The following is a 21,696-nucleotide window of genomic DNA, read 5'->3' as shown; positions in this document are numbered from 1 at the left end:
CTTGGAACAAGCTCTGGATTTAGCAGCTTAATTGCTGCTTTTTTTTATTGTGTCTGGACTGATGGGTCGCAGCTTTATGGGACACAGCAGCAGAGACGGATCATGTCTGGCTGGCCGGCCGGTCGGCTGGCTAGGTTTTACTGCTCTGGCTGTGCCCTGTAGTTCGCCCGCCCACCGGCTGGTCAGCTGTGGCCGACTGAAACCGCAGTGGTTCAGGTTCCACAACTGTGATGACGCAAGCAGGTTCCAGGAGAAAAGAGGTTTGCCTGTCAGGCAGTGACGGTTTCCTGTGATGCGTTTCCTGTCTAGGTGTGTCAGATCTCGGTGCAGCCGCCGGTGAACGGAGAGCTGGTGTTGAGGTTCCAGCAGCTGCAGTCTCGCCTGGCCACGCTGAAGATCGAGAACGAGGAGGTGAGAAGCAGGACACTGGACGATGCGAGGTCGGCCTCTCTGGATGTCTCTTTAGCGTCTGCTAAACAAACAGACATTATAACAGGCGGTCTGCAGCACCTCGGTCTCCTTCCCTCCACTGTGTGAGCTGGTTCTGAGTGTGTGTGTCTGTGTGTGTGTGGGGGGGGGGGGGGTAGGAGTGTGTGTGTGTGCGGGGGGGGGGTTAGGAGTGTGTGTGTGTGTGTGTGTGTGGGGGGGGGTAGGAGTGTGTGTGTGTGCGGGGGGGGGTTAGGAGTGTGTGTGTGTGCGGGGGGGGTTAGGAGTGTGTGTGTGTGTGCGGGGGGGGGGGTTAGGAGTGTGTGCGTGTGTGGGGGGGGGGTTAGGAGTGTGTGTGGGGGGGGGGGGGAGGGGTTAGGAGTGTGTGTGTAGGGGGGTGTTAGGAGTGTGTGGACGTTGCGAGGATGGGAGGGCAGGGCCTTGAGCAAGGGTCACCAGATGGCTCTGCCTGGTCACATGGTGGCCCCTGTCAAAACGACCTTCCTATGAAGTGTTGATGTGTTCCTGCGTCAGCACGTCGCTCACGTGTGGATCCTCTGAGAAGCAGGAAGTGCTCTGCTGTATCCCTGGACTCTGGCTCGAAGGAAAACACAGATTAATAATTCACTGGCGTTTCAGTCATCAGTGCAGGCCTCTAGATCGCTCTCTCCCTGGGACGACCCAGAACAGACCCCAGTTTAACCCCCCCCACACACACACACTCAAACTGTAGTTTGTTTGATCATCTCACCCATCCCTTCCCTCGCCTCTCTCCTTCTCTTCAATCACACAGTCAATGCGGCCTGATATTTTAGTCATTAGGTTGTTTTTTTTATACCTCTAACTCCCAGACAGATTCCCCCCCCCCCCCCCCCCCTCTCTCTCTCTCGCCGGCGTGCGGGGAAGCGAGTGTGGATCGTCCTGGCCAGGGGGGGGCTGAGCCCGGCCACTCCTCCATCATCTCCTCGGTGCGAGCCTGTGTTTGTTTGGAGCAGATAAACCTCAGGGAGGAACATCAAAGCCTGAGCGATGAGTGTTTGGACTTGCCGCAGCGCTGCCCTGCTCCGCTCTGCCCATGCAGAGCATGATGGTGCAAAACCAGGCAGGGGAGCTCAGAACAGAGCAGAGGAGAGCAGATGAGAGCAGAACAGAGAGGTAGAGCGGGGCAGGTCTGGAGAAGTCTACCATGGTCATAGCTCGAGGTGTTCCTGCCGCTCCTGCCAACTCGATCGAAGGAGCTACTCTGGCACACAAACACACACACACAGATACCTTTGCACATACAGTAAGTCAACATAACAGTCCTAAAATATAATGAATCTTAGAGCAGTGTTTTAATCCCGTTCTGAACAAGAATTAACCGTCTGACCTTCTGCTTTAAGAACGTTCTGGAATCGAGAGAGATGCTATTTAACAGTGTCTTGTTGTTTTTTCCCACACTGTCATCCTAGACTTCCTGCATGTCTCCATATTATGGGCTGTTTTACAGTTTCCTGTGTTCCCCTGTCATCATCCCTGTCCAGACCTGCCCCCCCCCCCCCCCCCCCCTCCCCTCCACCTCCTCCATCTGACAGTTGACCCTGTAACCACTGACAACCTGGGCACGGAATCAGGCGTGTCAGTACAGTAACTCATTGCTGTGACAACCTAAAGATGAAAGGGAATTCTGGGATTGTTTATTTGTGCTTCCCAGGTGCTTCAAAGGACACATGAGTCACAGGTCACTGTAGAAACACAAGCTCATAACCTATTCTTGTCGTGTTGTGTGTTTTGTGTGTAGGGCCTTTGTACAGTACACACAGCATGCATTAGCTCTGAGGTCATTGTCTTTATGTTGAGAAGAGCTCTAACCCCTTCCTGGAATGCCTGGCTTACTGAGAATAATTGGCTGGCTGGTTAGCTGGCTGGCTGGCTGGTTAGCTGGCTGACTGGCTAGTTAGCTAGCTGGCTGGCTGGCTAGTTAGCTGTCTGTCTGGTTGGTTAGCTGGCTGGCTGTCTGGCTAGTTAGCTGGCTGGCTGTCTGGCTAGTTAGCTGGCTGGTTAGCTGGCTGGCTGGTTAGCTGGCTGGCTGGCTGGTTAGCTGGCTGGCTGGCTAGTTAGCTGGCTGGCTGGTTGGTTGGTTGGGTGGTTTGCTGGTTAGCTGGCTGGTATGTTGACTCTCAGTCAGATCCTGGTTTGTGTTGTTTCTCAGCCTAGTTTCCCATCAGGCAGATGTGTTCTCTGATAGGCTGAGGATCACGAGGCTGGGCCTGGCTGTCAGCAGCTCACTCCTCTCCTTCAGAAGTGGAGGATGGGCTCTGTGCCGTAGAGTTAGCCAGTGTCATGTAGCACTAACCTTCCCAGTGTCTGTACTGTAACCCTGCCCCAACCCCCCCCCCCCCGACACACACACACACCCCTCTCATTCTCTACCCTACAGTAACCCTGCCCCCACCCCACCTTCTCTCAGTCTCTACCCTGAAGTAACCCCTTGGACACCCTACCCACGCTCACTCTCTACCTTGCCTAATTGATCACACCAAGACATCAGTGTGTTCACAGAACTGGCCTCTGTCAGCTGGCCTCTGAAAGACAACAGGCACAAAAGGAAAACTTTTTTTTCCATTCTCCGTTCCACTGAAAATGTGTTACCATGAATACATCCCCATATGTAGCTTTCACAACAAAGATTGAACAACAACATCAACATTAAGCCGCCTCTACCTTAAAGGTGCAGTTGTTATTGAAGTACTTTTTGTCTGTTTCCTGTGTAGGCTGTCCCTGTTCTCTTATGCTGTGCTGCTAGCTAAGGAACATGCCTGTTGTCTTATGCTGTGCTGCTAGCTAAGGAACATGCCTGTTGTCTTATGCTGTGCTGCTAGCTAAGGAACGTGCCTGTTGTCTTATGCTGTGCTGCTAGCTAAGGAACATGCCTGTTGTCTTATGCTGTGCTGCTAGCTATGGGACATGCCTGTTCTCTTATGCTGTGCTGCTGGCTAAGGGACATGCCTGGCCTAGCTCTGACATTAATAAGCCCCTGGAAAAGCTCTCAGCATGACAGGGAAGAGAGGGATATGGAGATGAATCTTAAAACCCTGGGGTCGAATACCATTCTCTTTCTTTTTCTCTGTCTTTTTCTGTCTCTCTCTGGCACTATCCTCTCTCTTTCTTTCTCTCTTTTTCTCTTTTACTCTCTCACTATCCTCTCTCTCTCTCTCTCTCTCTCTCTCTCTCTCTCTCTCTGTCTCTCTCTCTCTCTCTTCGCCTTTTGTAATGCTCTGCTTTCTCTCTTTCTCTACAGCTCTTGTTTTCCCTCGCTCATCCCACCACACACACTCATCGTCTCCCTCTGAGAGCATGCTAATTGATCTCTGTCGTCCGTGGGCTCATGTTCAAGGACTGCTCCATTCGCCACGGGGTGCCACCGTGTTAGTCACGAGGCCATCCAGCAGGCCTGCTGCTGCTCCAGGTGGAGCAAGCAGGGAGAGAGAGAGAGCCCATCCTGCTACACAGGATAGAAGACAGGCGCCACAACGGCTCAATGAACGGCTCAATTGTTGTGTTGCAGCGTGCAGCGATACTAGTTTTACATACCTTCTCACTGGTTCCACATATATTTAGTTTGTATAGTAAGATAGTTGTAGTTGTATGACTATTGCAAGTTTAGCTATAGGAGAGTTGTGCTAGATGTCCTCATGCTGTACTAGCTGTCATACCCCACCATTTCTTCTCCTTCTCCCTCCTCTTCTTCTTCACCTCATCTCTCCTCCTCCTCCTCTCCACCTCATCTCTCATCCTCCTCCTCTCCACCTCATCTCTCCTCCTCCTCCTCTCCACCTCATCTCTCCTCCTCCTCCTCTCCACCTCATCTCTCCTCCTCCTCCTCTCCACCTCATCTCTCCTCCTCCTCCTCTCCACCTCATCTCTCCTCCTCCTCCTCTCCACCTCATCTCTCCTCCTCCTCTCCACCTCATCTCTCCTCCTCCTCCTCTCCACCTCATCTCTCCTCCGCCTCCTCTCCACCTCATCTCTCCTCCTCCTCCTCTCCACCTCATCTCTCCTCCTCCTCCTCTCCACCTCATCTCTCCTCCTCCTCCTGTCCACCTCATCTCTCCTCCTCCTCCTCTCCACCTCATCTCTCCTCCTCCTCCTCTCCACCTCATCTCTCCTCCTCCTCCTCTCCACCTCATCTCTCCTCCTCCTCTCTGTTCCCCTCAGATCAAGAAGACGTCCGAGGCGACTCTGACCACCATCCAGGACATGGTGACCATCGAGGACTACGACGTGTCTGAGAGCTTCCACCACAGCCGCTCAACCGAGTCGGTTAAGTCCACCGTGTCGGAGACTTACCTCAGCAAGCCCAGCATCGCCAAGAGGAGGGCCAACCAGCAGGAGACAGAACAGTTTTACTTCATGGTGAGTGCCCCTTGGTGACCTGGTGAGTGCCCCTTGGTGAGCTGGCTGGTTGGCTGGCTGATTTGTCAGCCAACGTAACGACTTGATTTCCTCTTCAGAAATTCCGTGAGTTTCTGGAGGGCAGTAACCTGATCACCAAGCTGCAGGCCAAACACGACCTTCTGAAGAGGACTCTGGGAGAAGGTGAGCAGCTTCCTGTTTCCTGCCCCGAGGCTTGTTTGGGAGTAGCATTTCCTGTGTTCCCCCCTCTCTTTAAACGGAGATGCTAATCAGAGCACTCGTGTTGTGTGTTGAGTCGTACCTGAAGGGCTTACTAAAGTCTGTGTAAGCAATGTTAGCATTAGCATGGGTGACCCCCTACTAAAGGCTGTGTGTTCTACACTGGTGGCATTTGCTGAAGGCAGCACAGCCAATCAATACAAAGGCTCCATGGGAGGTCTCAGAGAGAGACTGAGAGAGTGTGTGTGTGTGTGCGCGCGCCTATAGACAGGTCAGACCATGTCCATGTATTTTTAGCATATAGCCGTAGGTGTAATTTGGCCTAGGTCTGGTGTTTCAAAGGATTCTGAAGAGTTTTGTAGTTTTTGTCTTGTGCTAACTTGTATGTGTGGTCCTGTTATTGACAAGAAGTGTGTGTGTGTGTGTGTGTGTGTGTGTGAGAGTTAGTGTGAGTGTGAGTGTGAGTGTGTGTATGTGTGTGTGTGTGTGTGTGTGTGTGTGCGTGTGTGTGTGTGAGAGTTAGTGTGAGTGTGTGTGCCAGCAGTGGTGGTGTCCAGATGGCAGGCTGTGAATGCTTTACTGAGCATGTGCACAGCGGTCCACAGGTCCTCAGGGAGAAGCCCTGTCCTCCAATCTAACCTCTCCTCCTCTCCCCCTTTATCTTACCCATCTTTCCCCAGGTCACAGAGGTGATTACATGACCACAAGGTAGGACGATGCACACAAACACTTACGCAAACACTTACGCAAACACTTACACAAACACTTACACACTCACACGCAAACACACACGCAAGCCATGCCTTCCCTGCTCAGTTTCATAGTGTGTTACTAAGCCTGAAAAAAGTTCCCCTCCAGTCGGTATGAGAGCTTCCGGATGCTGTCAGAGAGGTTAGCCCTGGAGAGAGCAGAGCAGATGCCACGGCCTCCTCTGTTCTCACCTGCCAGATGCCCAGCTGGCAGAGTACCCCCACCCCCCCCCTCCTCTGCCCCCTGGGTCTCGCTCCCTGCAGACCCCCCCCCCCACCCCCTTTCTAAACACCCCTTCCCCAGAGAGGGCGAGCAGGAGAGCGAGCTCGAGAATCAGAAATATGTGGCATGCAGATTAAATGCGTGCCCGTCGCGAGATCAAATGCTTTTCAGGGATGAAGGGTAAGGGGTTAGGTTGATGCTCTAAATAATGTAATGCACTGAGGCTTTCTATCTGTCACTCACATGTGATATCCCTCTCACTGCTTATTGAAAATGCTACTTGGATGACAGTGTGCCTTCATCCTAGCCCCTTAACACAGACATGCATCTACATCTCTCCTCTATGTCAAGACCAAGGTACAAGGTGTATTTTCTACAGGTGTAAAGCTCAACGTGTTCTCCATGTTCCAGGGGCTTCACCCAGACCCTCAAGCCCCATGGAGGCTTGCGAAGGGCCAGGCCCAGATCTCTCTTTAATGTTAAGTTGTTCAATGGCAACCTGGAGTCGTTCATCCAGGTACTGCTCCGCCCTCCCCAGGGCTGGGGGCTCGTCTCAGCAGGAGAGACCCAGACCTCTCCTCTCTGCCTGGCCTCTGTCTGGTCCTTCTCCTGCCTGGGTGTCTGGGGGCTCTGACTGCAGCTCTGGCTTTGCTCTGCTGATTTCCAGTCACGAGGGAAGGAGGAAGAGGGGGGAACAGGGGAGAGAGAGACAGAGAGACGGAGAGAGAGACACAGAAAGAGAGAGAGAGACACACAGAGAGACACAGAGAGAGAGACACAGAGAGAGAGACACAGAGAGAGAGTGACAGAGAGAGAGAGACAGAGAGAGACAGAGAGAGACAGGGAGACAGAGAGAGAGAGAGAGAGAGAGAGAGAGACAGAGAGAGAGTGATAGACAGAGAGAGAGAGACAGAGAGAGAGAGACAGAGAGACAGAGAGAAACAGAGACAGAGAGAGGAGACAGAGGTTTGGCAGGAGGAGAGAAGAGGGGAAAATAATGCATTCCTCCGGCTGCTTCTGAGTCACTAGCTTCTGACAGGGCCTCATACACATGCACATCTGTGTGTGTGTGTGTGTGTGTTCAGTCTCTCTCTCTCTCCCCCTCGTTCTCCCCCCTCTCTCACTATCTCTCTGTTTCCCTCCCGTCTTTCTCAATGGTCAGTAAGACAGCAGAGTAGATGACAGTTAGGGGAATTGAACAGATAACAAAGCAGGATGCCTCCTCCCCACCACCTCCCTCCTCCTGGTCGCCTGTCCTTCCTGACTCCCCAGTGCTTCATGCCAGCTCTGTCAGTGTGGGGGAACGGTGAGGGGACCTGGGTATCACTGGGACTATTCTAATCTCTCCATCTCTCTGTCTCTGTCTTTCTGTTCATTTTAACCTTTCCCTAGCCGTGGACGACGGAACTCTCACGCCAGACACCAGGTAGAGTCTGTCCTACCTACCTCACTTCCTCCTGAATGCCTTTGCCCCGCCCCTAAAATCACTGCTACTTCCTGTTTCCGGTGACCTTTAAAAAAAATTCTGGCGTGTTTCTGTATCGACTGTAGGTTTACTGAGACAGGCCTCATGCAGCTGTAGAGTTCAAAATAACTGCAACACCTGCACATAAAGTCAAGTCACCAGCTGGGACTAGAATCTGGTGTAGATCACTGTATGAAAATGATAAAGATGAATTTACAACTAAACAGGCAGGTGCTTGATTCACCTTGATCAGACGTGATTACACAACCCAGCAGAGGGATGAGCCTTCCTTTCCATCTCATTGCTGCCTCCTGCTTCTTGGTCTGGGTTGCTGTGTTGTGGATGTGTATATTCCCTGGCATGGTTGCTGTGTTGTGGATGTGTATATTCCCTGGGGTGTGTAAACAGACCCCTGCTCTATGAAAACCCTCAGTGGAGCAGCTCTCTGGAAGGGTCATTCTGAGAGAGGAACAGCAGCTGGTCTCTCAGCCAGACAGGCCACCATAGAGAGCTGCTCTCCAGAACATCTCACCAGGCTGACCACAGTGGCGCTGACCAGCCCTGGAGCGCTCCAGCCGGACAGGAATGTGCTCCTGACAGCCATCTCCTGTGGCCTCCTCCTGCACACTCTCAGCTCTCTCCACAGAGGGCAGGACATCGCACGTGGCGTCGTTACTTAGCCCCGAGTGTATGCCTGAGTGTTGACACGGTGAAGGGGGTGTTCGGTGTCGCTGGAACCCAGATCGAGCCCTCTGGAGCCCAGAGCGAGCCCTCTGGAGCCCAGAGCGAGCCTTCTGGAGCCCAGAGCGAGCCCTCTCCGTGGTTCGGTCCAGGTGTGAAGGACCTGGGGCCAGCTGCAGTCTGTCTCTGTGAACCTGTAGTAACTCACTGTGTCTTTCCAACTGACTCACTGTGTCTTTCCAACTAACTCACTGTGTCTTTCCAACTAACTCACTGTGTCTTTCCAACTAACTCACTATGCTTGCCAGCTGATGCTTGGTGACTTCAATGGGCATGTTTACTTAATACTTTATTAAAATGTAACATGAGGATGTTCAAATGTTTACTAAGTTCTTTGTTCTTCATGTAAAGGACTCTGGTCAGGCTATTCCACGTGTGGTAGAGAGCTGTATTCGATTCATCAACCTGTATGGTAAGTTGGCCACAATAAGATATCTTTAGAATGAATGCACTTTACATACTTGACACGAATACCTTAAACTTCACTTGAACAATTTACTCTGTATTTTTGTGTCTTTTGCTTAACGTGAGAAGCTGTAGTCATATGAAATTGGCTTGAGCCGTAGAAATATCTTGGTTTCCTCCAAACAGTGTCAGTAATGAAACGCAAGCTGCTTAATGTTCTAACCCATCCAAGTTTGTCTGGCTGAGGGTGACATTCCAGTCAGTTAGGTATAGGTGTTTCGGTGTGTCCATCTTTCCATGTCAGCCTTGAAATTAGTTCCATTTTAGTCACAGTCATGGGAAGGAACAGACTGGGGAAGGACAAGCGGGCTCACAGACAGACAGATATGCAGACAGACAGGCAAGCAGACAGACAGATATGCAGACAGACAGGCAAGCAGACAGACAGATATGCAGGCAGGCAGACAGACATGCAGACAGACAGATATGCAGGCAGGCAGGCAAGCAGACAAACAGATATGCAGGCAGACAGGCAAGCAGACAGACAGGAAAGCAGGCAGACAGATATGCAGGCAGACAGGAAAGCAGACAGACAGACATGCAGACAGAAATGCAGGCAGACAGACATGCAGACAGACAGATATGCAGGCAGACAGGAAAGCAGACAGACAGATATGCAGGCAGACAGATATGCAGGCAGACAGATATGCAGACAGACAGGCAAGCAGACAGACAAATATGCAGGTAGACAGGCAAGCAGACAGACAGACAGACAGATATGCAGGCAGACAGGCAAGCAGACAGACAGGCAAGCAGACAGACAGATATGCAGGCAGACAGGCAAGCAGACAGACAGATATGCAGGCAGACAGGCAAGCAGACAGACAGATATGCAGGCAGACAGGAGGGTAGACAGACAGACATGCAGACAGACATATATGCAGGCAGACATATATGCAGGCAGACAGGCAAGCAGAAAGACCATTCCAGATGCGTCTCGTCCTCTTGTGAGAAACTCATTAGTAAACCCGTCACATGACCCAGTTTGAGGTGAGACCGTGACAGGGACAGGCCAGACTAATTAAACTCTGTCCTGACCCCCTTCCTTATGACATGCTAATCCTGCTAGGAGTGCGGCCCACTCAGTTCTGCCTGAGGAGCCTCGTTAAGCTCCTTAATGAGAGAACAGTGAAGGAAGGAAGGAGCAGAACCACCTGGCTGAATCTGGACCAGCAGAACTGCCTGGTTAGACCTGGTACTGGGCTGTCAGAGTGGACTGCTTATGCCTCTGTGTGATCGCTCTCTCTCCTCCCCCTCCTCTGCAGGACTTCAGCACCAGGGCATATTCCGTGTGTCTGGCTCTCAGCTCGAGGTCAATGACATCAAGAACTCCTTTGAGAGAGGTACGCTATGACGTCACACTTTCAGTCAACGACCCTCTGTTGATAGTGGAACTAACGTATCACTTACCAAGACTATAGAGTTCCAGAATGTACCTGAGCAACCTTTTGACTGGTCTCCTAGGTAACGACCCACTGACAGACGAGGAGAATAACCATGACATCAACTCCGTGGCTGGCGTTCTCAAATTGTACTTCCGGGGTCTGGAGAACCCCCTGTTCCCCAAGGAAAGGTTTAATGACCTGCTTTCCTGCATTAGTACGTATCCCCGCAACGCACTCTCTCTCTCTGTCTCTCCCTCTCTCTTTCACTCACACACATACACACAGACAGAAACACACTTATACACACCATTACACACACATACACAAATATACTTACTCACAAACAGACACATAGACAAATACATAGACTTACACACACACACACAAACAAACACAGGGCCAAAGCTAAACCAGACTCAACACCAGACTAGCTATGCATCCGGAATGTGGTCCCCAGCGGTGTGTCCCTGCCTCTCTGTCCCTGCCTCTCTGTCCCTGCCTCTCTGTCCCTGCCTCTCTGTCTCTGCCTCTCTGTCCCTGCCTCTCTGTCCCTGCCTCTCTGTCTCTGCCTCTCTGTCCCTGCCTCTCTGTCCCTGCCTCTCTGTCTCTGCCTCTCTGTCTCTGCCTCTCTGTCCCTGCCTCTCTGTCCCTGCCTCTCTGTCCCTGCCTCTCTGTCCCTGCCTCTCTGTCCCTGCCTCTCTGTCCCTGCCTCTCTGTCTCTGCCTCTCTGTCCCTGCCTCTCTGTCCCTGCCTCTCTGTCCCTGCCTCTCTGTCCCTGCCTCTCTGTCCCTGCCTCTATGTCCCTGCCTCTCTGTCTCTGCCTCTCTGTCCCTGCCTCTCTGTCCCTGCCTCTCTGTCCCTGCCTCTCTGTCCCTGCCTCTCTGTCCCTGCCTCTCTGTCTCTGCCTCTCTGTCTCTGCCTCTCTGTCCCTGCCTCTCTGTCCCTGCCTCTCTGTCCCTGCCTCTCTGTCTCTGTCTCTGCCTCTCTGTCCCTGCCTCTCTGTCCCTGCCTCTCTGTCTCTGTCTCTGCCTCTCTGTCCCTGCATCTCTGTCCCTGCCTCTCTGTCTCTGTCTCTGCCTCTCTGTCCCTGCCTCTCTGTCCCTGCCTCTCTGTCTCTGCCTCTCTGTCTCTGCCTCTCTGTCTCTGCCTCTCTGTCTCTGCCTCTCTGTCCCTGGGTGTGTGAATGTCACCGTGGGTCTGGACTTTCTTCTTCTGAGGAGGAGGAGGTTGTGAAGGGCAGAGCAGCACGACTCTGGTGGAATGTGCCGGCTGTGTCGACAGCAAACCCTTCAGAACAGAGGAGGTGTGTCCCTGGCACAGGCCGGGCCCTGTCCCCTCCCAGAGAGCAGTGGGACTGATGACCTTATAAGATGGGGAGGGGAGGGACACACTTAGTCACACGGACATGGTGTGGGCGGTGATGCCTTGAGGGCTTTGGCATGTGGCCTCATGTTGTGAGTGTTTGCTAGTGTCTGTGTGTGAGGATGATAGTGAGTGAGTGTGTGTGTGTGTGTGTGTGTGTGCGTCACTGTACATGCCGTACGTGGAGTCTGCAGACGGGCACTCTTAGTTTTACTGCAGAGCTACGTGAGTGATGGGGATTCCCTGTTTACATTCCCGGACGCGCCCCAGAGTGCTGAACGGGCCCCATGCCCAGCCCAGAGCCCAGAGCCACCATGTTTAAAACCCCTCCTGCGCTACCAGGCGCACAGGCCTGTCCCAGATGTCCTGCCCACTGGGAAGGTGCAGTCAGACAAACGGTCCCATTCACCATGAATGTCTGTCTTTCTAGGTTCCTCAGCGGGTTGTGCAGAGAGTAAGGAGGCTCTGCGTGTGGCGGGGGTGGTGGTCTCTAAACAGCAAAGCTGGGAAGCGTGCAGTGAGCGAATAGAAACCTAGTTAGGTACTCGTGGAAGACGCATCAACATCTCCGGTATTCCCAGAAGCCCCTGTCCCAGATGGCTGGTGGAAGGGCGACAAGGCTATTTTTGGCAGCGGAGCCGAATGAAAGTGAGTTTAGATGAGAAGAGAAGCAGAGAGGATGGGGATGAAAGCATGTCAGGCTCGATGTGATGGTCTCTGATAGGAACCGCAGAGGAACGATTGAAAAGTTTTGTCTGCAGTAATTCTGAGGATTTTGTGGAGAGTACATAGAAGTATGAGAGAGAAGAGAGAAATGGAATTAGATACTCGAAAAAGTCTACTATTGCCTATACATTGCTAGTTATTTCCCACAGAACAGTTAGAATATGATTCTAGTAGTGAAATAGAGCATGATTGTAGTGCACAGTAAAGCATGGTTCTAGAGTAGAATATGATTCTTGTGATTGTGATCTGAATGTCCTCAGTGTTCACACACCACTGCTGTGTTTGGGACAGTGTACTTCCTGTGTGCTTGTGTGTGTGTGTCTAGACATGCATGCATGTCTGTACGTTCCTCAGGCCTCCAGGGAAATCTGTTCCCCTCCCCAAAAGAAAAATATTTTCTACTAAAAGTTGTGAAATGTTGAAAATGATTATTTTCAAAAAATAGGTCTGCATCATAGATGAGTACAGTACATTTTTCAACCTTCCAAAACTCTTTTTGCCAGGCCTCAGGACTCCAGTAAAATCTGTTCCCTCAGGGAAATCTGTTCCCCCCTGTGTTCTCCGTGTAAAAGACTGATGTATAGATGAAACTTTTTACACATAACCATCACTCTTGTCTGTTGTCTCTATCTTCCTCTCCTCCCCCCTCCTCCCCCTCCTCCCCCCTCCTCCAGGGATAGAGAACCTGTATGAGCGTGCTCTGTACGTCCGGAAGATCCTGCTGACCTCCCCGAGGTCCGTCCTGATTGTCATGCGATACCTCTTCTCCTTCCTCAACCAGTAAGACCCTCACCACACCTGCCCCCCCTCACACCACACCTGCCCCCCCTCACACCACACCTGCCCCCCCTCACACCACACCTGCCCCCCCCCACACCACACCTGCCCCCCCTCTCTCCTGCCCCCCCTCACACCACACCTGCCCCCCCTCACACCACACCTGCCCCCCCTCTCTCCTGCCCCCCCTCACACCACACCTGCCCCCCCTCTCTCTCCTGCCCCCCCACACCACACCTGCCCCCCCTCACACCACACCTGCCCCCCCCCTCTCTCCTGCCACCCCACACCACACCTGCCCCCCCCCACACTTCTCCTGCCCCCCCCCCTCTCTCCTGCCCCCCCTCTCCTCCCTGCCCCCCCTCTCCTCCCTGCCCCCCCTCTCTCTCCTGCCCCCCCTCTCTCCTGCCCCCCCACACCACACCTGCCCCCCCCCACACTTCTCCTGCCCCCCCCCTCTCTCCTGCCCCCCCTCTCCTCCCTGCCCCCCCTCTCCTCCCTGCCCCCCCTCTCTCTCCTGCCCCCCCTCTCTCCTGCCCCCCCACACCACACCTGCCCCCCCCCACACTTCTCCTGCCCCCCCCCCTCTCTCCTGCCCCCCTCTCTCTCCTGCCCCCCCCGCTCTCTCCTCACTTCTGGGTGGCTTAGGACCCCAGTTATGTGAGGGAAAAAAAGATGGAGGGTTTTTGTGATTAAATGTGTCTGCTAAATTAATAGAATGGAATGTAAAACAGGGAGTGGGGTGGGGGGCGCACTTGTGATTTATGCTTTTGGTAAATGGACTAGAAATGAACCCCCCCCCCTCCCCTCCCCAGCCTGTCCCAGTACAGTGACGAGAACATGATGGACCCCTACAACCTGGCCATCTGCTTCGGGCCGACCCTCATGCCCACCCCAGACCTCCAGGACCAGGTGTCGTGCCAGGCGCACGTCAACGAGGTGGTGAAGACCATCATCATCCACCACGAGACCATCTTCCCTGACGCCAAGGAGCTGGAAGGCCCCGTGTACGAGAAGTGCATGGCTGGAGGAGACTACTGGTGAGAGCCTCTGAACGTCTGGGAGAATGTGTGTCTGTGGGGTGGGCTGGGCTGGGTGGTGTAGGGGGATGAAGTCAGTGTGTGAGTGGGGTGGGCTGGGTGGGGGTTGAAGTCTGGAGCAAGGTCTGCAGCTGTCTCTAATCCTGAATCAGTGAGAAGTGAACTCAGGTGTTGTGTGTGGTGAGGTGTGTGTGTGTGTGGGGAGGACCCCTGACAGGGCCCCAGTACCTTCCAGCTCTCTGCTCCAACCAGACAGACCCACACAATCACTGTCATTACCAGAGCCATTACCCTCATCACACAACCAGACTGTCTCCTGGCAGCGAAACCATCATTAGTTGGAAATGAAGGTTCGAGCACAGCTGCAACTATCGCTCAACCAGCCCCAGTCCTCCTCCAGCCCCACATCTGTGAGCAGGCCCGATCCTCTTCTCTCCCCAGCCAGGGAGAGCGCTGCCTGGGGATCACTGCAGCCCCCCCCCCCTGCCTGGAGGGGGGTTATCCTGGAAGGAGAATTAGCTTCCAGTCAGGGGTAATTGGAGGAAATGTAAGGTTCAGTACTGTCGGCCAGAATGTGACATTCTGTCAGGACGCCAGGCCTTGTGTCAGTCATGCAGTCAATCACAGATAATCAGCACGAGATAAGCCACCACAGAACCGATGGCATGCTCTGTCTCTACGGTGATGACCCCTGACCCCCCCCCCCCCCCCCCTTTGTCTGGTCTCTCCCCCCCCCACAGTGAGAGCCCCTACAGCGAGCACAGGGCCCTGGAGGAGGTGGACAACGAGGGGGGGGCCGACACGCACACCAGTGAAGACGGTAAGTTGATGACGTCACTTTTTATCGTCAGTCAAGTCAGACGCACCGTGTTTAGAAACACTGCTGTGGCGATCTGGGCTGTGTGTGTTTCTGGGCCATGTGTGTTTCTGGACCGTGTGTGTTTCTGGGCTGTGTGTGTTTCTGGGTCGTGTGTGTTTCTGGGCTGTGTGTGTTTCTGGGCCGTGTGTGTTTCTGGGCCGTGTGTGTTTCTGGGCTGTGTGTGTTTCTGGACCGTGTGTGTTTCTGGGCCGTGTGTGTTTCTGGGTCGTGTGTGTTTCTCGGCCGTGTGAATCTGGTGTGCTGGCTATGGTCGTGGAAGAGGGCAGAGGGACACAGGGCGGGGCTCCTGGCTCCCTGGGGGAGGGGCTCCTGGCTCCGCCCACTGGGACTGTCATCCGTCACAGTTAATTTAAGACGAGCCATGTAAACCTAATTCTCAACGGCTGTGGTGTTGAAATAATCTCCTCTTAGGGAAGGCAGTGTGTGTGTGTGTCTGTGGTCAGTTTAAGCCTTTGGCCAGTGTCCACATGTAGTACAGTCATTAACCCTGGGGGAAGTCACACATGTGTACTAGGTCAGTGTCACTCATCTGGTGCAGTAGTCATGTTGCTATATTTGTGTTTGTCGTGACTGTGTTCTCTGTGAAGCTCGACACTCAGACAAGCTCAAGCTAACCTTTTTTTGCTGACAACTTTTTATTCACATATTTGTTCAACCTTTCAAAACTTTTGTTGTAATTTTCTTTGAAACCTTTTATTTTTTTTTTGCATTTTTTCTTCCCAACTTTTTTATACGTTTTTGTTATTATTATTTTTTTTTTACCTTTTTCTTTTGCATTTATTTGATTGATTTTTCAACCTTTTTGGAAAAAAACATAACCTTTTGGGGAAAAAAAACAACTATCTAACATGACACCAACATTTTTTAACACTTCACATTTGTGTTCATGTCAATGATAATAATAATTCTGCTTTTTTTCTTTCCTTTTTTACTTTGTTACTTTCCACACTTAACCAGTTTGTATTGTCGGTTAACAGTAACACCATTAATTATAATCATCCCTAGTCCTGTGAGTTCATCCACATAGTCCTGTTTGATAGTGACCTAACTGGGCATGCAGTCTCCTGTGAAAGCAGTCCGCTCCAGTGACATACTGGTCCTTTCCAGGCAGCTATTCTTCCCTGCCTGTCCATCAACTGACAGAGTGCCTGGGGTCAGGGGGGAACTCACTGACTCATTGATTAAATTCTCAGTTGTTTCCATGTGAAGACCCTACCAGCTGCACTATATGTTGGGCCGGACATGTTAGAGACTGGTGTGTTCATCCTGTATGGGTCATTACACTGTAACGCCATTTGTCTGTGCACAGCAAGGACACACACACACACACGCAGTTTGGCAGATACACACATCACTGTAGCGGGTGTGGCGAAACACCGCTAAGCAGGACCTTAGATTAATGGTGCCTGGAGTGAGGGAGGGAGAGAGAGAGAGAGAGACGGAGGGAGGGAAAGAGAGGGAGCTATATTTCTTCTCCCTAGTTATCGATCGAGGCCATATCTCACTCAGGGCTAGTGGTCTCCATTGGCATGCAGGAGCATGGCGTCTGGGCGGGGGGACACCTGGGACCGGCCCCCTCCTCAGGTGTGGAACATGTCTCTCTCTGCACAGAGCCTGGGGGGGGGGGGAGGAGAGAGAGAGAAAGAGAGAGAGGGAGAGGGAGAGGGAGGGAGGGAGGGAGGGAGGGGGGAAGAGGGAGAGGGAGGGGAAGAGGGAGAGGGAGGGGAAGAGGGAGAGAGAGAGAGAGGGGGAGAGAGAGAGAGGGGGAGAGAGAGAGAGGGGGAGAGAGAGAGGGGGGGAGAGGGAGGGGGAGGGGGGAGCTGGGGCACGTGCACACCAGCTCACACTGGGAAGCAGAACACATGAGGGTGGGAGGCGAGAGAGCGAAACGTGCGAATCCCTGCTCCGCTGCCATGTCTCTGCTGTTACTGAGGCTCTTTGGGGATTGAACCAGAGCTCCTGTGATGAGACCATCATGGTGGCAGGGGGAGGAGGGGGGAGGGCGAGGCTGGAGACAAGCACAGGGGCTATTTTTAGGTTGTTGAAGTAGAAAACAAGCGTGACACTCGCGTGGTGATGCTGGAGCTCAGCGGGGGGTTGGTCTGGGGGAAAGCCGTCCAGTCCTTCTCTGCGCCCTGGCCCCAGGATTCATCTATCCTCTTGGTTCCATGTGCAGGCTTTTCTAGATGCACTCCCTCTGTGATCTATTTATAACCCTGCCCTGGCCCCCCTGCAGTGTGCAGCGTGTGTGTGCGTGTGTGTTTGGTCGGCTAAACTGACTTGCTGTCGCTCCAGCAGGACATGTCGATAGGTGGGAGTCTCATTCATTTGATGAAGCGGTACAGCAAACAAAAATGAATCGATCACTGCATCAGTCAGTGTTGCTGTCTGGGCCTCTCTCCCTTCAGGATGCTTTATAGCCACACATGGTCAAGTTTAACGGTGTGTCTGAATCTGGAGACAGTGAAGCACATGCACTTATCAACACACATCAGAGGATGTCAAATCATCGATCATAAAACAATTATCCATGCAGTTTGAATGGCGCTATGGAACAGAATGTGTGTGTGTGTGTGTGTTAGAGAGTGTGTGTGTCTCACCCTGTCTCTCTCTCTCTCTCTCTCTAAACGTCTCTCCATCCACCTCCCCTTCCAGAGGCCGAGCCCATTGAGGCCATCGCCAAGTTCGACTACGTGGGTCGCTCAGCCAGGGAGCTGTCCTTCAAGAAGGGGGCTTCCCTGCTGCTGTACCAGCGCGCGTCTGAGGACTGGTGGGAGGGCCGGCACAACGGCCTGGACGGCCTGGTGCCTCATCAGTACATCGTGGTGCAGGACATGTGAGTAGAGGACCGAACCCTGCGGGGGGCCTTCCTACACCCCTCTGACCCCCCACCCCCCCCCGTCTGTCTGGCTGGCTGTCTGTCTATCTGGCTGTCTGTCTATCTGGCTGTCTGACTGTTTGTCTGGCTGTCTGGCTGTTTGTCTGCTGCAGGTCAAGTGCAGCTGTCGCCTCCCTGCCAGGATGAATAATTCACAGCTGATGGCTGTTGTCTTAGTGAAGGGGAGAGGGGTTTGGCAGCAGGGTCTCCCTCGAGCCGGCTTTAGCCCAGCCTGACGCAGCCCCAGGGCCCTAGCCTGACGCAGCCCCAGGGCCCTAGCCTGACCCCCTAGCCCCACAGGGGGGTCCAGTACCACGTCCAGAATGTGTCCTGGAGGGAGTGTCCTGCCTGGCTGACAGGGTGTCATGTTACTCTGCTGGGCTGGGGCTCCGTCTGGTGGGCTGGCCAGGAGGACACCACTCAGCACATTCACAGACTGTGGATGACAAATAGGCTGTTTATTACCCCCTACAGAAGTGTGTGTGTCTGTCTCTGTGTGTGTGTGTGTGTGCGAGGTAGTCTGTGTTGTATCTGTCTGTACCCACCTTAGCATCAGGATTTGTCTCACTAAGGATGTGCGACTGTTGCCACCTGACACATGCTCAGTCACTGTCCTCTGTGACAGGGTGGCAGGCTGGCAGGCAGGCAGGCAGGCAGGCAGGCGGACTGGCAGGCTGACTGGCAGGCTGGCTGGCAGGCTGGCTTCCCAGGCTTGTCACACAGCCCCTATTGCATGCTAATAGAGCCTAGCCAGGAAGCCAGCAGGAGGAGGAGGAGGGAGACGGGACCGCTGATCTCACAGGAAACGCCCAGTCAGACAGAAACCACTGACTGATTCTGTATCTCTGTCTCTCTCTTTCCCTCTGCCTGCGTGCGCGTGTGTGTGTGCGTGCATGGGCCACAGGGACGACAACTTCTCGGACACGCTGAGCCAGAAGGCGGGCAGCGAGGGGAGCAGCGGCCAGGCGGCTGAGGACAGGTCCTCTGGGAGGGACCCTGGGTCCCCCACCGAGCCACGCGGCTCCGAGGCCTTCATAAGCAGGTGACGTCTTCAGCACGCCTACACGGGGGGGTTTTGAACCTGCTAACCTCTCACCCTGCAGTCAAATGCTCTGCCAGGGATGTTTACCTGGCCACACAGAGCTGTGATCATGGGCTAAGTCTGCAAGCTTTTCTCCTCCACCCACAGCCACCCTGGTCTCTGGGACGACCCCACGAGCTGGCTTCCTGCTCTCCACAGTGGGATTCTGTTTCCTGGTTGTCCCAGTCTTTGGACAGTTAAGGCCCTTGCACACCGTCCGAAATTCGGGTCCAAAATGTTTGCACGTGAAAAAATAAATACAACCTCACGTTATGTCAATCGCGCTTATACACTGCCTCTGAAACTTTCGCCGGCAAAAAAAAGTTTGGATCGGGTTTGATTTTCTGCGTTTCCCCATCCATAGCCAGCATTTTGATAGTATTTTTCTGGCAATTCAGAGCCACCGAATTTCGAGACTGATGATTGCGAAAAAACGCGTACAAAAATGTTGCACTCAGTATGCAAGGGCCTTTAGAGTGGCCTGATTTACTAGTTGGTATGTCAGTGATTTCTGGGCTGGGCATCACTCTGAACACACACATGCAATCCAACAGACACACGATCCCTCTAATGCATGCAAACTGACGCTCACACACACACTAACGCACGTACACACACACACACACATATCTTGACTATCTCGTGGCAGAGAGAGTGCCGGAAGGTGGTGTTGAGCCAGCGCTCCGTCTCGCTGCTCAGTTTGCAGCAGAGTTCTCACCTGGCCGGAGCGCTCGGCACCCTGGAGAGCCCTACTGGACCTCCCCAAAATCCTTAATCAGCCACCGCTTTAATAATGCACTTTCTGCACCCTGTCTTTCACCTGCCATGCTTAAAGGAACATGATACACATTCCACCCCGCAGACAATCAGTCTTTCAACTGGTTTATTTGGTTTATTTTGCCTTCTTGTCCCACTAAAGAATACCCTCCCAGTCCCCCCAACCCCTACCCCTCCGTCCCCCCAACCCCTCCGTCCCCCCTTCCCCCCACCTCTCCTACTGTTCTATTCAGCCTAGCCCCAGTGCTGCTGAATCATTCATATCCAAGCTTTATTTAGATATTTCCCTCTGTCTCTCCCAGTGTTCTCAATCAACAATGCACTTTAATCGCAGACTGAATCGTGCTGGCTAGAAGACCTGCTTCTAGTGCCCCTGGGGGTCTTTCATGTCGCCATGACTCACCTCTATCGAGGGATTATCGGAGCTACGATGTGCACGTTGTTTATTGGTACATGCCAGCGTTATGGCATCATCGACACTGTAATCACACACAGATGTATGTAGCGTATTGAAACAGAAATGGAACTTCTTCGTCATTCCCGCCGAGCTAAAGGCACCGCAGAGGAACGCGCCGTGCGCTCCGTGTGACGGTAGACAAGGTTCTCAGGAGGCGCTTGTTGTCGATCCCAAGCTTATCTCCCAGCAGGTGGTGCCGATCATTACGGAGATTGTTCCCCCTGCTGGCCACAGATAGTTACTGCAGTTGTTTACCCTTTCAGTCAGCTGGACTACCCCTGCAGTATCTCTCTCTCTCACGTTCTCCGTCTCCCTCTCACTCTCTGTCCCACCCCTCAGTCCTACTTATCAGACCTCATCACAGCCCATATTTAGACCTGCGTAGCACCTTAGCACATGATCTCTCCCAGCGTCACTCGGAGACCGTGTTCATTAAACTCAATCTCGCCTCCCAGGCGTGATTAAGCTCTGCATAGCTGATAGGCCTGTTCTCATGAATGCCAATTAATGCAGATGAAGCTTTTGTTTACACTCAGACATGAGCCAGGATGGATCACTTCATCGGCCTGGATGAACACCAACACTACAACAGCGAGTTATTCAGAGGAGTCTTCAGAGGAGAGATAGTTTTACAGCAGTGCAAGCCAAGGTCTGGTTTGCATGCTATCTGCAGGACGGTGGTTGTGGTTGTAGGAGTTGTAGAGAGTTGTAGGTGCTGACGGCAGACAGAGAAGGGACGTCCAACCAGACAGCCACTCCTCACTCCCAGCCCTCTCCTCTCCTCACTCCCAGCCCTCTCCTCTCCTCACTCCCAGCCCTCTCCTCTCCTCACTCCCAGCCCTCTCCTCACTCCCAGCCCTCTCCTCTCCTCACTCCCAGCCCTCTCCTCTCCTCACTCCCAGCCCTCTCCTCACTCCCAGCCCTCTCCTCACTCCCAGCCCTCTCCTCACTCCCAGCCCTCTCCTCTCCTCACTCCCAGCCCTCTCCTCACTCCTAGCCCTCTCCTCTCCTCACTCCCAGCCCTCTCCTCTCCTCACTCCCAGCCCTCTCCTCTCCTCACTCCCAGCCCTCTCCTCACTCCCAGCCCTCTCCTCACTCCCAGCCCTCTCCTCTCCTCACTCCCAGCCCTCTCCTCTCCTCACTCCCAGCCCTCTCCTCTCCTCACTCCCAGCCCTCTCCTCTCCTCACTCCCAGCCCTCTCCTCTCCTCACTCCCAGCCCTCTCCTCTCCTCACTCCCAGCCCTCTCCTCTCCTCACTCCCAGCCCTCTCCTCTCCTCACTCCCAGCCCTCTCCTCTCCTCACTCCCAGCCCTCTCCTCTCCTCACTCCCAGCCCTCTCCTCTCCTCACTCCCAGCCCTCTCCTCTCCTCACTCCCAGCCCTCTCCTCACTCCCAGCCCTCTCCTCTCCTCACTCCCAGCCCTCTCCTCTCCTCACTCCCAGCCCTCTCCTCTCCTCACTCCCAGCCCTCTCCTCACTCCCAGCCCTCTCCTCTCCTCACTCCCAGCCCTCTCCTCTCCTCACTCCCAGCCCTCTCCTCTCCTCACTCCCAGCCCTCTCCTCTCCTCACTCCCAGCCCTCTCCTCTCCTCACTCCCAGCCCTCTCCTCTCCTCACTCCCAGCCCTCTCCTCTCCTCACTCCCAGCCCTCT

At 53.6% G+C, this 21,696-nt stretch overlaps 1 protein-coding gene across 3 annotated transcripts in view; it reads left to right on the top strand.

Annotated features, from left to right (window-relative positions):
* Nucleotides 1-21,696, top strand: part of srgap1a (SLIT-ROBO Rho GTPase activating protein 1a) — a 64,861-nt gene that overhangs the window by 35,662 nt on the left and 7,503 nt on the right. For 2 of the 3 annotated variants that reach the window (XM_084671545.1, XM_084671544.1), the window contains exons 8-20: nucleotides 310-411; nucleotides 4,624-4,821; nucleotides 4,920-5,004; nucleotides 5,721-5,748; nucleotides 7,405-7,438; nucleotides 8,570-8,630; nucleotides 9,949-10,026; nucleotides 10,148-10,282; nucleotides 12,831-12,936; nucleotides 13,749-13,973; nucleotides 14,714-14,793; nucleotides 17,509-17,689; nucleotides 18,636-18,773. In XM_084671545.1, coding sequence (XP_084527671.1) covers nucleotides 310-411; nucleotides 4,624-4,821; nucleotides 4,920-5,004; nucleotides 5,721-5,748; nucleotides 7,405-7,438; nucleotides 8,570-8,630; nucleotides 9,949-10,026; nucleotides 10,148-10,282; nucleotides 12,831-12,936; nucleotides 13,749-13,973; nucleotides 14,714-14,793; nucleotides 17,509-17,689; nucleotides 18,636-18,773 — 1,451 coding nt within the window. Of the gene's footprint in view, nucleotides 1-309; nucleotides 412-4,623; nucleotides 4,822-4,919; nucleotides 5,005-5,720; nucleotides 5,749-6,423; nucleotides 6,530-7,404; nucleotides 7,439-8,569; nucleotides 8,631-9,948; nucleotides 10,027-10,147; nucleotides 10,283-12,830; nucleotides 12,937-13,748; nucleotides 13,974-14,713; nucleotides 14,794-17,508; nucleotides 17,690-18,635; nucleotides 18,774-21,696 lie in introns of all 3 variants that reach the window. The other variant, XM_084671546.1, reaches the window with a different exon arrangement.

Source organism: Hypomesus nipponensis, chromosome 14, assembly GCF_054491055.1.
Source record: "Hypomesus nipponensis isolate SF chromosome 14, ASM5449105v1, whole genome shotgun sequence".
Taxonomy (NCBI): Eukaryota; Metazoa; Chordata; class Actinopteri; order Osmeriformes; family Osmeridae; genus Hypomesus; species Hypomesus nipponensis.
This window is presented reverse-complemented; position numbering and strand designations above follow the sequence as displayed.